Below are 18,227 nucleotides of genomic sequence, written 5' to 3'. Positions count from 1 at the left end.
GGCACAACCCGGCACGCAGGGAAACCAGCAAGGCCAGCTGGCGGTACCCGCCGGAGGGGTGATCTACAACGCCAAATGGACTTTAAACGGATACGCGAGTACCGGTAATACCGGCTTAACTTGAAACACGGAAAGTGTCACTGGGGTGTGCATTCTATGTGCACGTAATGAGATGGCGTGTAGAGGCTTAGTCTTACATTGATGTGCAACATACGATTGTGTGATGGAGAATTTTGGATACTTCAAAGGCGGCTGTTCCAATTTATATACTAAAGACCGCCTCTAAAGAGGGCCCTGAAGAATTTGCTATTTCCTATCACTTAGCCACTTACATACCTGATATTTTTACTCTTTCAGACAGAGAAAGAAAAAAAGGAACACAGCATAGTTATTTGTGTGCTAGGCACTGTACATACACATGTCTATCTCATTATGTCACATTTCAGTTCGGGTATCCTTTAAACAAAACAAATCTAACTTCAATTTTAGCTCTATAGTTCTTTATAGTGAACTACACCGCAGTAACTCTTCTCACTTGTCAATAAAACAGCAAATGATGTCCAAATAAATATTACAATTTCATATGCAATATTTATTTTTTTCTGATTTATTTATTATTAATCTTAAGTAAAAGTAGATTTTTTTGTACTAATCCATAAAACAAAACCACTATACACTGCCTTAAAGGAAACCTGAGATGGGATTAATTGGTGTATTTATACTTACCTGGGGCTTCCTACAGGCACACGAGGTGCGCGATAGCATCCTTGCTATCCTCTCCAATCACTTGATATGCCCCCCCCTCCGGTAATATGGCCGGCCTTCATCAGTACTGTGGAGGCGCAGAAAACTCCAGAGAATGAGAGTGCTGCATGGTGAGGAAGCGCATGACTAGCTGTGACTGGCCAGCTTACCCGGGGGGAGGGGATTATATCAAGTGAACGGAGCGGCCAGAGAGGAAGACAAGGGAGCCCACACATCTCATGGGGCTGCAGGAGGCCTGAGGCAAGTATAAATACACCCATTAATCCTGGTCCTAATAACAGGTACACTTTAAACTGGGGTTCAGCAATGGCAGCCTCCACATTTCTGTAAGCAGTTTCCTTTGAGACACATCTTACATGGTATTCAGCCTACCCTACACAACTTTATCAGGTGCAAGTAGATCTTACACCCTGTACAGACATTCAGTAAGTATTGCCCGGAGAAAACAGCATGTTCTGTTCTAAGGAGAGGCAAGAGAGATAAGTGGGAGGTGCTGAACAACAGCAGCAGCTGTTTAGTGATGAAGCACAGCAGGCTATTAAATAGCATGGGACACCTGTACTGATGCTAGATTTTCACTTAAATCTTTACAAACAATTGCCTTAAATGGTTACCATTTAGTATTTATATAGCACCAGACATCTTCTGCAGCACTGTACAGAGTATATTGTCAATTAACTGTCCCTCACAGGGGCTCACAATCTAATCCCTACCATAGTCATATGTCTATGTATGTATTGTGTAGTGTATGTATTGTAGTTTAGGGCCAATTCAGGGGGAAGCTAATTAACTTTTCTGTATGTTTTTGGATGTGAAAGGAAACTGGAGTGCCCAGAGGAAACCTACTCAGATGCAGGGAGAACATACAAACTCTGTGCAGATAATGCCCTGGCTGGGATTAGAACCAGGGACCCAGCAATGCAAGGCGAGATTGCCAACCAGTACGCTACTGTGCTGATTAACATCTACCACCTGCATGTAGATTTTAACTGCTTGCCGACTGTGTCACTCCGACAGGCTTGGCCGCAGCCCGAGGACCGCCTAACGCCGATCGGCGCAAAGTCCTGGGGCTTCATTTTGCAGGGGATCGCGTGCGCATCTCCGCTTGGTAGGCGGAGCTCCTGAAGCCTATGACAGCCGATCACAGTGATTGGCTGGAGGAGGGAGGGAGGGCTTACAAAAAAATATATATAAATAAAAGGGAAATATTTAATCAAAAAATAATCACAAAAATATTTATAAAAAAAACAAAAACAAACATCGGGGGAGCGATCAGACTCCACCAACAGAGTGATCTCTGGTGGAGAGAAAAGGCGGGGGGGGGGGTAAATCACTTGTGTGCTGTGTTGTGCGGCCCTGCAGCTTGGCCTTAAAGCTGCAGTGGCCTATTTTACAAAAAATAGCCTGGTCTTTAAAGGGAACCTTAACTGAGAGGGATATGAGTGTTTCCTTTCAAACAATACCAGTTTCTTGGCAGTCTGCTGATCTCTTTAGCCGTAATAGTGGCTGAATCACACACCTGAAACAAGCATGCAGCTAATCCAGTCTGACTTCAGTCAGAGCACTTGATCTGCATGCTTGTTGAGGGACTGTGGCTAAATGTATTAGAGACACAGGTTCAGCAGGAGAGTCAGGCAACTGGTATTATTTTAAAAGGAAAAAATGCACATCCTTTTAGTTTAGGTTCCCTTTAAAGGGGGTAAAGCCTGTGGTCCTGAAGTGGTTTAAGTCAGTGGTGCCCAACCTTTTTTGGCCCGAGGGCCGAACTTTAAATCAAGAAAAATCTCGAGGGCCGGAACACATGCATACAAATTTTTGTTGTAAAACTTTAAACGTTTTTCTAGTAACAGTTAACATGGTGTTGGAAATGGAAAGAAAACGACAATATAAGAATTGTTGTACTCACCATTTGATGCACATTTTCTTAATGAGAAGTTTGCGGCTGTTTTTCAGAATCCAATTTCTGGATATTTGGCTCCAAATTTGTAACATTTATTCTTAATACAGAATGAAGATGATCATCTGTGATGCGAGAACGTGAGCCAGTTTCTGTGTGGGGCTGCCCGCTCTGTGTGGGGCTGAGGGGGCTGTCTGCTCTGTGTGGGGCTGAGGGGGCTACCCTGTCTGTGTGGGGCTGAGGAGGCTGCCCTGTCTGTGTGGGGCTGAGGAGGCTGCCCTGTCTGTGTGGGGCTGAGGAGGCTGCCCTGTCTGTGTGGGGCTGAGGAGGCTGCCCTGTCTGTGTGGGGCTGAGGAGGCTGCCCTGTCTGTGTGGGGCTGAGGAGGCTGCCCTGTCTGTGTGGGGCTGAGGAGGCTGCCCTGTCTGTGTGGGGCTGAGGAGGCTGCCCTGTCTGTGTGGGGCTGAGGAGGCTGCCCTGTCTGTGTGGGGCTGAGGAGGCTGCCCTGTCTGTGTGGGGCTGAGGAGGCTGCCCTGTCTGTGTGGGGCTGAGGAGGCTGCCCTGTCTGTGTGGGGCTGAGGAGGCTGCCCTGTCTGTGTGGGGCTGAGGAGGCTGCCCTGTCTGTGTGGGGCTGAGGAGGCTGCCCTGTCTGTGTGGGGCTGAGGAGGCTGCCCTGTCTGTGTGGGGCTGAGGAGGCTGCCCTGTCTGTGTGGGGCTGAGGAGGCTGCCCTGTCTGTGTGGGGCTGAGGAGGCTGCCCTGTCTGTGTGGGGCTGAGGAGGCTGCCCTGTCTGTGTGGGGCTGAGGAGGCTGCCCTGTCTGTGTGGGGCTGAGGAGGCTGCCCTGTCTGTGTGGGGCTGAGGGGGCTGCCCTGTCTGTGTGGGGCTGAGGGGGCTGCCCTGTCTGTGTGGGGCTGAGGGGGCTGCCCTGTCTGTGTGGGGGCTGAGGGGGCTGCCCTGTCTGTGTGGGGCTGAGGGGGCTGCCCTGTCTGTGTGGGGCTGAGGGGGCTGCCCTGTCTGTGTGGGGCTGAGGGGGCTGCCCTGTCTGTGTGGGGCTGAGGGGGCTGCCCTGTCTGTGTGGGGCTGAGGGGGCTGCCCTGTCTGTGTGGGGCTGAGGGGGCTGCCCTGTCTGTGTGGGGCTGAGGGGGCTGCCCTGTCTGTGTGGGGCTGAGGGGGCTGCCCTGTCTGTGTGGGGCTGAGGAGGCTGCCCTGTCTGTGTGGGGCTGAGGAGGCTGCCCTGTCTGTGTGGGGCTGAGGAGGCTGCCCTGTCTGTGTGGGGCTGAGGAGGCTGCCCTGTCTGTGTGGGGCTGAGGAGGCTGCCCTGTCTGTGTGGGGCTGAGTGGGCTGCCCTGTCTGTGTGGGGCTGAGGAGGCTGCCCTGTCTGTGTGGGGCTGAGGAGGCTGCCCTGTCTGTGTGGGGCTGAGTGGGCTGCCCTGTCTGTGTGGGGCTGAGGGGGCTGCCCTGTCTGTGTGGGGCTGAGTGGGCTGCCCTGTGTGTGGGGCTGAGGAGGCTGCCCTGTCTGTGTGGGGCTGAGGAGGCTGCCCTGTCTGTGTGGGGCTGAGGAGGCTGCCCTGTCTGTGTGGGGCTGAGTGGGCTGCCCTGTCTGTGTGGGGCTGAGTGGGCTGCCCTGTCTGTGTGGGGCTGAGGAGGCTGCCCTGTCTGTGTGGGGCTGAGTGGGCTGCCCTGTCTGTGTGGGGCTGAGGAGGCTGCCCTGTCTGTGTGGGGCTGAGGAGGCTGCCCTGTCTGTGTGGGGCTGAGGAGGCTGCCATGTCTGTGTGGGGCTGAGTGGGCTGCCCTGTCTGTGTGGGGCTGAGTGGGCTGCCCTGTCTGTGTGGGGCTGAGGAGGCTGCCCTGTCTGTGTGGGGCTGAGGAGGCTGCCCTGTCTGTGTGGGGCTGAGGAGGCTGCCCTGTCTGTGTGGGGCTGAGGAGGCTGCCCTGTCTGTGTGGGGCTGAGGAGGCTGCCCTGTCTGTGTGGGGCTGAGTGGGCTGCCCGCTCTGTGTGGGGCTGAGGAGGCTGAACGAGGAGGAGAGGATCGGGTGGTATTGCGTAGTAAAGTATCGGCGTAGTCCCGCGCATACTTGAGAATGTGCTGGTATTCAGCCCCGGGTATCGCTGGGATAGTTAGAAAGCCTCGCTCATTGGTTAGTGCAGAAACCTTCCTCCAATAGGAGGAAGGTTCCTGCACTAATTCCTATTGGAGGAAGGTTCCTACACTAACCAATGAGCGAGGCTTTCTAACTATCCCAGCGCTACCCGGGGCTGAATACCAGCGTGTATGCGCGGGACTACGCCGATACTTTACTACGCAATACCACCCGATCCTCTACCCCTCCGCGGGCAGCCTCCTCAGTCTCCCCCAGCCTCCCCCTCCACAGGACACCGCCGTGCGGGCCACTGAAACTGGCCTCGCGGGCCACAAATGGCCGCGGGCCGTAGGTTGGGCACAGCTGGTTTAAGTGAACCAGATGGGAAACCAGAAGGGAATAAAAGTGCCCCTGGGAGGTACTTACCTCTTGAGGGGGAAGCCTCTGGATCCTAAAGAGGCTTACATTGTCCTCAGCAGAGGCAACCCAGAGCTGGGACCCCTGAAAGCCCATTTGTTGCTGCTGCGTACAGGCGCACTAGCAGCTTACTGCTCGGCCTCTCTGAAAGCTGCCTGAGCGGAAAGCCACTAAAGGCAATCGTCATTGTTTTGGTTAGTTCAGGGGTGCCAGCGCTGGATCGCCTCTGTTATGCTGGGTACACACGATGTGATTTCCCGCTCGATTCGCGGGATCGATTATTTCTGACATGTTCGATTGGGTTTCAATCGTTACAGCCGTCGATTTTGCATGTTAAGTGTGCAAAAACAACGGCCGTATCGATCAAAACCCGATTGAACATGTTGGAAATAATCGATCCCGTGGATAGAGCGAGAAATCGCATCGTGTGTACCCAGCATAAAGGATGATGGGGAAGCCTCATTAGGATCCAGTGACTTCCTGCTTCCGATGTAAGTATCTGTTTTTTAAAATGACAGATTCTCTTTTATGTAAACTGTCTCTAGTAGACAGATGTTTATAAAGCCAAACACTCAGATTATGAAGTCGCTCTCTGTAGATCAGAATATAGGGGCAACACCCCTCCACCAAGGGTGGACAGCTTGCAGTAGTGGACAGATGGGGAGTTCAGTGGTTACCTTTGAGTTCCGGATCCATGCTATCTTCTCATCCTCATCCAGAATGATTCTTGCTCAGTCTGCATTCTACCTAAAAGAAAATGAAAAGATTTGAAAGTGAATTTCCAGTTTAACCACTTGAAGACCCACCCTTTACCCCCCCTTAAGGACCAACGCTGTTTTAGGTGATCTGTGCTGGGTGGGCTCTGCAGCCCCCAGCACAGATCAGCGTGCAGGCAGAGCGACCAGATCGCCCCCCTTTTTTCCCCACTAGGGGGATGATGTGCTGGGGGGGGTCTGATCGCTCCTGCCTGATGGGTGTTGCGGGGGGGGAACACCTCAAAGCCCCCCTCCGCGGCGAAATTTTTCAACCCCTCCCTCTCCTATCTGTCTCCTCTGGGGATCGGGGCTGCACAGGACGCTATCCGTCCTGTGCAGCCAGTGACAGGACGTCCCCTGTCACATGGCGGCGATCCCCGGCCGCTGATTGGCCGGGGATCGCCGATCTGCCTTACGGCGCTGCTGCGCAGCAGCGCCGTACAATGTAAACAAAGCGGATTATTTCCGCTTGTGTTTACATTTAGCCTGCGAGCCGCCATCGGCGGCCCGCAGGCTATTCACGGAGCCCCCCGCCGTGAATTGACAGGAAGCAGCCGCTCTTCCTGATTAATCAGCCTGCAGCTGGCGACGCAATACTGCGTCGCTGGTCCTGCAGCTGCCACTTTGCCGACGCGCGGTATGAGTGCGCGGTCGGCAAGTGGTTAATATAACAATACATAACGTCTTCTAACAGTAAATGTGACTGTCACTGCAAACTTGAATATATTATGCCTGGAAAGCAAATCTATAGACATGTTCTCATCAGAGCACATAAAAAAAGCATACATTTGATGCAGTGAGTGCAGGGTATTGGTCCAAATGTTTCCCAATACCTGAATGGTCGAATACATGTACATGAGCCCTTTGTAGCCTTCAGAAGCACTTCATGTTACTTGAAAAAGGGCGGCTCCACACTGCGCATGCGCCAGCGCGCACACTTGCATATGCACTGTACAAAGCCACCCGTCTTCAGAAAGCAGTTGGGACACAAGCACTTTCAAAGCCTCCCTAGGCAGCAATATAAGCGGGGATGACAGGGTTGGAACAAGATGTCCCATATTAACCCCCCCCCCCCGAATACACAAAGCTAAAAGAAAAACGTTTAATTACCTGTGGCTGCTTCCAGCCCTTTGCAGTTCTGTTCCCTTGCTTTTATTACGTGACCCTCCAAGTCAGCCGCAGAGCTCCTCTGGAAGCTGGGCAGTTGCGGGCTACTGCACATGCACAGCCCCGGGCCGCACACCTCCTGATCGCCTGCGCAGTAGCAATGTTTACGTGCATGAGAGCACATCAGGTACATACAGCTGACAGAAGGGCACTGCAGCTGACCAAAGGTCACAGAATGAGGCAAGGGCACAGAAAGACTACAGGAAAAAGTTAAATTGCTGTTTTATTTTTGTGTTTAGGTTTGCTTTAAGCAAAGTTGAACTGATTAAGAAACCAATCTACCAGTAAGTGCCTAATCACTCAAATCAGAACATCCAAGTAATATATTATTCAATTAACACAAATCAGTTACAAGGTTAAAACGACAAGCAATACAACTAAAGAACACCAATTATGCACTGGTCAAAGGGTAGGATATACTGGCACCAAGTGAATAGTCAACTACAGATCCAAAGTATAAAGAAGTGGGTTGAATTGTGATGACAAGATGCCTGGGTGACCAAAATGGCAGGTCTGGTGGACAGTTACAGGTACATAGTAGACAGTACCTACCAAAAGTGATCCAAAAAAAGAAGAGGAAGAGCCAGTGAAGTGGCTGCAGGGTAAGGCCCTGTTCACATCATTAAATGCGGATGGCCGTGCGTTCGGAACGCAATGCATACGAATGCACGCCATTTGCGTTTGTATGCATTGTGCGGCTGATGTCAGCCACACGTTTTGGGAAAAAATGCGTGCGGACCGCACTGGTCTGGAACGCATGCAGTGTGAACATCACACAGTGCAGTCTATGCACTTTCTGATATAGTGCATGTCTGCCTCCTGCACGCGTTGCCGAAATCCGGACGTCAACGTGTGCAGTGTGAACGGGGCCTAATGGGTGCCCAAGACTCACTGGCAGGCATAGGGAGCAAAGGATGGCCATTCTGACCCAACCATAGAAGAGCACTGTGGTATTAAATTGCTGTAGAACTTAAAGGGAACCCGAGGCGAGAGGGATATGGAGGCTGACATGTTTATTTCCTTTTACTGGGCACATTGCCTGACTGCTCTGCTGATTCTCTGCCTCTAGTACTTTAAGCAATAGACCCTGAAGAAGAATGCAGATCAGGTGTCTTTGACAAATCTGACAATATTAGCTGCATGCTTGTTTCAGGGGTGTGATTTAGACTATAGTGACCAGGAAAATGAGCAGGACTGTGAGGCTAGGTTCACAGTGGGATGTTGTGTTGTGATGCGGGGTTAAAGTATCAACATCATAACGCAACAAAAAAGTCACATCACATGCAATGAAAAGTACCGTATTATTTGGACTATAAGACGCATCTAGTTTCAGAAGTCAAAAACCAAGGGGGAAAAAAAAAATTAAACCTGGTGCCTTTCCCTGCACAGCTGTCTCAAAGCTGTCCAGCACTGCCCAGCTAAACTAACCCCAGCTGCCCCACTAGCTACACTACACAAACTACACTAAGCTGAACTGTCCCCACAACCTACACTAAGCTGCACTGTCCCTACAACCTACACTAAGCTGCACTGTCCCCACAACCTACACTAAGCTGCACTGTCCCCACAACCTACACTAAGCTGCACTGTCCCCACAACCTACACTAAGCTGCACTGTCCCCACAACCTACACTAAGCTGCACTGTCCCCACAACCTACACTAAGCTGCACTGTCCCCACAACCTACACTAAGCTGCACTGTCCCCACAACCTACACTAAGCTGCACTGTCCCCACAACAAACACTAAGCTGCACTGTCCCCACAACCTACACTAAACTGCAATGTTCCCACAACCTACAAGAAGCTGCACTGTCCCTACATCCTACACTAAGCTGCACTGTCCCTACATCCTACACTAAGCTGCTCTGTCCCCACAACCTATAGTAACCTACACTGTCACCATAACAAAGCTGCACCGTCCCCACTACCTACAGTAACCTACACTGACCCCACAACCTACAGTAATGTACACTGACCCCACAACCTACAGTAACCTACACTGACCCCACAACCTACAGTAACCTACACTGACCCCACAACTTACATTAACATACACTGACCCCACAACCTACACTAAAGGTGCCCATACACTCGTCAGCTTGGCAGCAGATAGATAAGAAATGCATCTGATGATCTATCTGATGCGTTTTTAGAACATTTTTTACCAGGATAGAATTCCAATAGATTTCAGTTTGAAATCTATTGAAATTCGATCTGATGGCATTTTTTTGCCATCAGATTTCCATTAAGGCCAATGCAAAATGATAAGCAATCTCATCAGATCGACCTAAATTTTCCACCCTGCCGTTCGATGGAAATCCATCGAAATCGTTCGAAATCGGCCATCGATCGGTCGGTTGGCCAACCAATTTGCAATAGATCGATCAATCGGCAAGAAAATCGCCTGAGTGTATGGGCCCCTTAAAGCTGCACTGTCCCCACAACCTACACTAAGCTGCACTTTTCCCACAACCTACACTAAGCTGCACTTTCCCCACAACCTACACTAAGCTGCACTTTCCCCACAACCTACACTAAGCTGCACTTTCCCCACAACCTACACTAAGCTGCACTGTCCCCACAACAAACACTAAGCTGCACTGTCCCCACAACCTACACTAAGCTGCACTTTCCCCACAACCTACACTAAGCTGCACTGTCCCCACAACCTACACTAAGCTGCACTTTCCCCACAACCTACACTAAGCTGCACTTTCCCCACAACCTACACTAAGCTGCACTGTCCCCACAACCTACAGTAACCTACACTGTCCCCACAACCTACAGTAACCTACACTGTCCCCACAACCTACAGTAACCTACACTGTCCCCACAACCTACAGTAACCTACACTGTCCTCACAACCTACACTGACCCCACAACCTACAGTAACCAACACTGACCCCACAACATACACTAAGCTACACTGTCCCCACAACCTACACTAAAGCTGCATTGTCCCCACAACCTACACTAAGCTGAACTGTCCCCACAACCTACACCAAGCTGCACTGTCCCCATAATCTACACTAAGCTACACGGTTCCCACAACCTACTTTTTTCTCACAACATAAACTGTCTTCCAACATGTAATACATAATACTTGCAGGGGACATCGGTCCAGGTGTCTCAACTGCGGTAGAGCCGAGCCTGCAGGAGCCACATGGACAGAGTGAGCAGTTGAGAAGCAGCTAAGCAAGATGATCAGTGCGTGGTTCAGGAGTAATAATGGCGGAGCCGGTGTTGGAGTTTCTGCAGGAACCGCCCATTAGGACGATTGGTGCGCGGATGCAGAGGAGTGACAGCGGTGGAGCAAGAGCCACTCCACGTGGGCGCCCCGAATAGAGCAAGCGGGTGAGAGGCACCCCAACAGGAAGATTGGTGAGTTGAGCCACAACAGGAGCCACATGGTGAGAGTGTGAGCCATCCATGTCATGCTGGATGCACAGAAGCAGGATGCAGGACTTTGAGCCCGCAGCTGGAATAGGCGAGAGCTTCCGCACTGTCCTGCACCTGCTTGTGGGGGGACACCTGCCTGACTACATTCGGACTATAAGATGCAGGGGCTCCCCCCCCCCCCCCCACACACACTTTTGGGGGGAGAAAAAGTGGTTCTTATAGTCTGAAAAATTATGTATGCTTCCCTGTATCTGTTAAAGTCAGTGTTAAAAAGTTCCGTACTGCAGCAGCACATTACCTTAATGCAACATTTACAATGCGACTTTAACGGCGCACTGTGAAAATGCAGTGCGGTATCTTGCGTTATATCACTATATAAACGCAGGAAAACAACGTCCCTCTGTAAAACTAGCCTCAGGCAACTGGCACTGTTTAAAAGGAAATAAATATGGCCGCTTCTATAGGCCTCACATCTCTGGTTCCCTTTAAAGTATTGAAGTAAACCTGAGGGGTAAAATAAGATTTCTAATTACCTGGGGCTACCTCCAGCTCCTGTTTGTCAGCTCTCAATGTCCTTCTGGTCTGATCCGCTGTACTTCTGTGAAGTTTGTGATCCACCTTGGTTGCAGGTCACTTGGCATGTGCTGTTCCAGGCTATGCACTTCCTCCATCAGGAGCATTCTGCATATCAGAAAAACAAACATTGGCTGGCCTTTAGCACTCCGTGACAATGATGGTCCATCAGGACCAAGACATAGTTATGTCTGCTGCAATCCATTCAGAGAAACATCTGGCTACACTATAAATCACTGGTATTCCAAGTAACAGTCACAAAGATTTCAAAATGGTCTGGTAGATCAGCACACCAGATAGTCTAGTTAGGATGCAACGCACATTTATTTTGCACTATTCCACATAATAATCCGACAATTGTTTCTGGGGCCACACAGGGTCACCCTTTCTCAAGGCATGTGGCATAATCATAAGATTAACACAACACAAATAAGATCCTGTAACACACAAACATGGTAACTGAACCTTCAGGGCTCATTCACACCTAAAGCCTTTTTGCCCTTTTTTCAAGCGCCGGCGAATTTGAAAATCGCCCTAAAAACACTTGTGCAATGAATCCTTATGGGATAGTTCATATCAGCGTGTTTTGTCCGCTTTCCACTCAGCAAAGCGCTGCATGTACCATTTTTTGAGCGATTTTGCACAATGGAAGATATAGGAAAAACCGCATAATGCTCACAAATCGATTTATACGCCGATTGCGTTCGCGTTTTAAGAATAAATACATTGTGTTTTTTCTGGGTCAAAGAGTTCACTTCCTGACTTGTGCCATGAAGTGAAAAAGCAGAATCGCTCAGCAAAAGCGCTTAAAAAAAAAAAAAAAGGGCTTTATAAAAACTACAGCGCCCACCCGAGCACCAGGAGGCGGCAAAGCGCGCACAAAATCGCAAAATGCTGGCGTTTGCAATTTCTATTTTAAATGTGAACAAAGCCTCACAGTCACAACATGCGGTGTGAAGTTGAGTTCCATTTTCGGACCAAACAGTCTCTGGTCCTAAACGGGCCAGAGATTGCCGGTCCGGAAGCAGTTAAAATGTTATCTGCCTTTGGGAACAAAACAAAGGACCTGGCCAGGAAGCCAACACCTGTTGGCACCTCAAGCCTTTCATTGCCAGCGTGAATGCACTGGAAAGTAATCTCTATAATAGGATTCAGCAGAGCCCCATACTACCTGGGTTCTGGCACATAGCCCTGCCCTACTCCCCCCCCCCCTACTGCGTGTGTGTGTGTGTGTGGGGGGGGGGGGGGGCAGTGGCTGAGGAGTCATCAAATACTACCTTTGCAGGGAGCCAGCGACGCATGTACTACAAACTTCTTCCTGTCCTGCGTTTCAGCTCACAGTAATAGCGCCCCCTAGGGGATGCTGTTACTGTGAGATGGAATGCAGGAACAGGAAGAAATAATTAGATGCAGCCAGTGGATTCCGGCAAAGGTAGTATTTGATGACTCCTCAGCCACTGCTTGTGTGCGTCTTGCAGCATTCCCCCTCCGTTTGGCTACCTATACTGAGGCACCTATCCCGGGCAGTCTATATTGAGGCCAGGCCTGTTTCTAGGGCTGTGCGGCCTTCCCTGAGCACTATTGGGAGGGGGGCACTGTAATGGAGGGGGGAGTCGCAGCCGCTGGTAGGGCAGCCTGACCTCTCCCTCCCTTCCTCTCCCTGCCCTCCATGCTCCCCCCTCGCACTGCAGAGTGAGAGCGCAGGGAAGCGCTGTATACAGCTACTCACCTCCGTCCCAGGTTCCAATGGCCGCTCACCAGCCGCTGGTCTCCTCTTTGCATAGACTCTTATACACACACTGCGTGTGTATACCGGCTATGCAGAGAGGAGACCAGCGGCGAGTGAGCTGCGATTGGAACCTGGGACGGAAGTGAGTAGCTTTATACAGCGCTTCCCTGCGTTCTCACTCTGCAGTGTGAGGGGGGGCATGGAGGGAGGGAGGGGAAGGGAGGGCTGCCCTACCAGCGGCTGCGGCTCCCCCCTCCATTATGGAGGGGGCACCTACCTACCTCACCTATATTGGGGGGCAGCTATCTAATATAACCTACGAGACAAGAGCAAAGAAAGGGTGTCCGCACGATATCCCTTGCATCAAGTTCCTTTATTATGGACGTATCCACACCAAATCACACATCATATAGCTGACATGTTTCGAACCAAACGGTTCTTACTCATAGCTAATATAACCTATACTGGGGGCAGCTACCTAACATACTGGGGGGCAGCTACCTAATCTAACCTATACTGGGGGCCAGCTACCTATATAACCTATACTGGGGGGCAGCTACCTATCTAACCTATACTGAGGGGGCAGCTACATATCTAACCTGTATTGGGGGCCCCAACCTACCTAGCTTATACAGGTAGCAACTATACTGGCTACCTATATTGGAGGCACCTACCTAACTAACCTATACTGGGGGCAACTACTCTGGCTACATATATTAGAGGCACCCACCTGGCTAACCTGTACTGGGGGCACCTACCTAACTTTTCCCGGGGGCGCCTGCCTATCTAACCTATACTGGGGGCAACTATACTGGCTACCTATACTGGAGGCATCTACCTGGCTAACCTATACTGGCTCACCTATGCCTGGCTACCTATACTGGGGGGGGGGGACCTATAGCTGGCTACTTATACTGGGGTACCTATTCCTGGCTACCTGTACTAGGGGGACCTATACTGAGTGCAACTAGACCTGGCTAACCTATACTGCGGGCACCTATACCTGGCTCTGCGGCCTCACCCTGGGTGCATTTTAGCCTAGAAACTGCACTGACTGAGGCATCTAATCCTGCCTATCTACACTGAGGCACCTATCCCTGGCTAACCATACTGAGGCACCTAATCCTGACTACCTATACTAGGGCACCTATTCCTGGCTACCTATACTGATGCACCTACAGTGGTGTGAAAAACTATTTGCCCCCTTCCTGATTTCTTATTCTTTTGCATGTTTGTCACACAAATGTTTCTGCTCATCAAAAACCGTTAACTATTAGTCAAAGATAACATAATTGAACACAAAATGCAGTTTTAAATGATGGTTTTTATTATATAGTGAGAAAAAAAAAACTCAAAACCTACATGGCCCTGTGTGAAAAAGAGATTGCCCCCTGAACCTAATAACTGGTTGGGCCACCCTTAGCAGCAATAACTGCAATCAAGCGTTTGAGATAACTTGCAAGGAATCTTTTACAGCGCTCTGGAGGAATTTTGGCCCACTCATCTTTGCAGAATTGTTGTAATTCAGCTTTATTTGAGGGTTTTCTAGCATGAACCGCCTTTTTAAGGTCATGCCACAACATCTCAATAGGATTCAGGTCAGGACTTTGACTAGGCCACTCCAAAGTCTTCATTTTGTTTTTCTTTAGCCATTCAGAGGTGGATTTACTGGTGTGTTTTGGGTCATTGTCCTGCTGCAGCACCCAAGATCGCTTTAGCTTGAGTTGACGAACAGATGGCCGGACATTCTCCTTCAGAATTTTTTGGTAGACAGTAGAATTCATGGTTCCATCTATCACAGCAAGCCTTCCAGGTCCTGAAGCAGCAAAACAACCCCAGACCATCACACGACCACCACCATATTTTACTGTTGGTATGATGTTCTTATGCTGAAATGCTGTGTTACTTCTACGCCAGACGTAACGGGACACGCACCTTCCAAAAAGTTCAACTTTTGTCTCGTCGGTCCACAAGGTATTTTCCCAAAAGTCTTGGCAATCATTGAGATGTTTTTTAGCAAAATTGAGACGAGCCTTAATGTTTTTTTTGCTTAAAAGTGGTTTGCGCCTTGGATATCTGCCATGCAGGCCGTTTTTGTCCAGTCTCTTTCTTATGGTGGAGTCATGAACACTGACCTTAATTGAGGCAAGTGAGGCCTGCAGTTCTTTAGATGTTGTCCTGGGGTCTTTTGTGACCTCTCGGATGAGTTTTCTCTGCGCTCTTGGGGTAATTTTGGCCGGCTGGCCACTCCTGGGAAGGTTCATCACTGTTCCATGTTTTTGCCATTTGTGGATAATGGCTCTCACTGTGGTTCGCTGGAGTCCCAAAGCTTTAGAAATTACTTTATAACCTTTACCAGACTGATAGATCTCAATTACTTTTGTTCTCATTTGTTCCTGAATTTCTTTGGATCTTGGCATGATGTCTAGCTTTTGAGGTGCTTTTGGTCTAATTCTCTGTGTCAGATAGCTCCTATTTAAGTGATTTCTTGATTGAAACCGGTGTGGCAGTAATCAGGCCTGGGGGTGACTACAGAAATTGAACAGTTATTTTTTAACAAGGGGGGCAATCACTTTTTCACACAGGGCCATGTAGATTTGGAGTTTTTTTTTCTCACTAAATAATAAAAACAATCATTTAAAACTGCATTTTGTGTTCAATTATGTTATCTTTGACTAATAGTTAACGGTTTTTGATGAGCAGAAACATTTAATTGCGACAAACATGTAAAGAATAAGAAATCAGGAGGGGGGCAAATAGTTTTTCACACCACTGTATTTCTTGCTATCTATACTGTAATCATCTATTCCTGGCTGCCTATACTGGGAGAACCTATTCCCAGGTTGCCTATACTGAAGCACCTATACCTGGCTACCTATACTGGAAGCACCTTTTCCCGGGTTGCCTATACTGGAAGCACCTATACCTGGCTACCTATACTGGGGCACCTATACCTGGCTACCTATACTGGGGCACCTATTCCTGGCTACCTATACTGAGGTACCCATTACTGGCTACCTACAGTGGAGACGCCTATACCTGGCTATTTAATGTAGGGTTGGGGGGCACCCAGGTCCAAATTCTACATCGAGCCCTCAGAAAAAGGCCTCTGACTGCAACCCTGCTGCCACTGAAATTCCGGGCAGCGTTAAATACTATTCTCCCCTTTTATAATTCGGGTCTGGCTATTGTCGGCACCCGGATTACATTGATATTGAAAATCTCGCTGCACCGCTGTAGCAAGCGTGCAAGAAACCGCCTCTCGCATAAAATAAATCCTGCACTAAATGCATACAACACACTTTTGCCACTTGAACATATACAATACAAACATTGTTGCACCAAAATCATTCATTACTAGATTTTTCTCATACACTTACATTGTGCTATCACAACCTTTGTGGCTCTAAAAATAAAATGATGCAACATTGTGGAAATAAAATGATGCAACAAATATCTTGCTTCAATGCCACACTGTCAACTTTTACACTCACCGAAAGGAAAATTAGGAACACCTGTTCAAATTCTCATGAATGCAATTATCTAACCAACCAATCACATGGCAGTTGCTTCAATGCATTTAGGGGTGTGGTCCTGGTCAAGACAATCTCCTGAACATCAAACAATGTCAGAATGGGAAAGAAGGGGGATTTAAGCAGTTTTGAGCGTGGCATGGTTGTTGGTGCCAGACAGGCCGGTCTGAGTATTTCACAATCTGCTCAGTTACTGGGATTTTCACGCACAACCATTTCTAGGGTTTACAAAGAATGGTGTGAAAAGTGAAAAACATCCAGTATGCGGTAGTCCTGTGGGCGAAAATGCCTTGTTGATGCTAGTGGTCAGAAGAGAATGGGCCGACTGATTCAAGCTGGTAGAAGAGCAACGTTGACTGAAATAACCACTCGTTACAACCGAGGTATGCAGCAAAGCATTTGTGAAGCTACAACACGCACAACCTTGAGGCGGATGGGCTTCAACAGCAGAAGACCCCACTGGGTACCACTCATCTCCTCTACAAATAGGAAAAAGAGGCTACAAATTCCACAAGCTCACCAAAATTGTACAGTTGAAGACTGGAAAAATGTTACCTGGTCTGAGGAGTCTCGATAGTCAGAATTTGGCGTAAACAGAATGAGAACATGGATCCATCATGCCTTGTTACCACTGTGCAGGCTGGTGGTGGTGGTGTAATGGTGTGGGGGATGTTTTCTTGGCACACTTTTGGCCCCTTAGTGCCAATTGGGCATCGTTTAAATGCCATGGGCTACCTGAGCATTGTTTCTGACCATTTCCATCCCTTCATGACCACTATGTACCCATCCTCTGATGGCTAATTCCAGCAGGATAATGCACCATGTCACAAAGCTCGAATCATTTCAAATTGGTTTCTTGAACATGACAATGAGTTCACTGTACTAAAATGGTACTTCACTGTCACCAGATCTCAACCCAATCGAGCATCTTTGGGATGTGATTGAACGGGAGCTTCATGCCCTGGATGTGCATCCCACAAATCTCCATCAACTGCAAGACACTATCCTATCAATATGGGCCAACTATAGAATGTTTTCAGCACCTTGTTGAATCAATAGAATTAAGGCAGTTCTGAAGGCGAAAGAGGGTCAAACACCGAATTAGTATGGTGTTCCTAATAATCCTTTAGGTGAGTGTATATCACCTGACAAATCCTCCATAGACGTCACATACAAACTGTTCACAGTGAGAAGTTGCACGGCGTTCCCTGTAAAAACAGAAATGCATTGGAGGGAAAGAGTCACATCACACATTACGCCCCCAGTGTGATTCCTACAGTACATGCAACGTATGCTTCACTGCAACTGTTAACGCAGGTTATGCAATACCGCACTACATGCACCGCATTATGCTCAACAGTCCTGTCGTACCGCACTTCTAACGCCCCGATATAAACGTATCATTAAAAAGTAATTGCATCATGTTAGTAAGGACATCATCTTGTCCAATGCAATGCAATGCACTACTGTGAACATAGCCTTAAAAGTGTAACCGACAAGGTGAAAGAAAAGTTTTATACATACCTGGGGCTTCCACCAGACCCCTCTGCGCAGATCGCTCCTTCACCGTAGTCCAAAGCCTCATAGATCTCCCGGTAGTAGCCCTGTTCTCCACAGCCAGTCTGGCGTACTGTGCATGCCCGGCCGTGTGCGCCCACCCCACTTCCCCCTCGTCTCAGTGTCACTTTAAGGTAAGGTCCAGGATATATATAAAAAAAAAAAGGAAAAATCTACTTACCTGGGGCTTTCTCCAGCCCCTGGCAGCTGTCCTGTGCCCTCGCTGCAGCTCCAGTGGCTCCCAGTCCCCGCCAGTGCAGATGCCAACCTCGGGAGTCAACCGGAATGTACTGCACATGCGCAGAGCTACTGCGCCGTACAGTCCAGATGGCGTCACCGCGACTAAGTGAGTCG

General features: G+C 49.2%; 1 protein-coding gene across 7 annotated transcripts in view; it reads right to left on the bottom strand.

Annotated features, from left to right (window-relative positions):
- Window positions 1–18,227, bottom strand: part of LOC137521083 (stAR-related lipid transfer protein 9-like) — a 93,708-nt gene that overhangs the window by 10,365 nt on the left and 65,116 nt on the right. For all 7 annotated transcript variants that reach the window (XM_068239856.1, XM_068239857.1, XM_068239855.1 and 4 more), the window contains 2 exons: window positions 11,015–11,162; window positions 5,837–5,906 (listed from right to left, as the gene is read on the bottom strand). Coding sequence is in view for 1 of the 7 variants with exons in the window: in XM_068239862.1 (XP_068095963.1) it covers window positions 5,837–5,855 (19 nt within the window). In the remaining 6 variants the exon portion in view is untranslated. The remainder of the gene's footprint in view (window positions 1–5,836; window positions 5,907–11,014; window positions 11,163–18,227) is intronic.

Source organism: Hyperolius riggenbachi, chromosome 6 (assembly GCF_040937935.1).
Source record: "Hyperolius riggenbachi isolate aHypRig1 chromosome 6, aHypRig1.pri, whole genome shotgun sequence".
NCBI classification, from domain to species: Eukaryota; Metazoa; Chordata; class Amphibia; order Anura; family Hyperoliidae; genus Hyperolius; species Hyperolius riggenbachi.
Note: the sequence above shows the minus strand (reverse complement) of the source record. Positions and strands in the feature narration are given on the sequence as shown.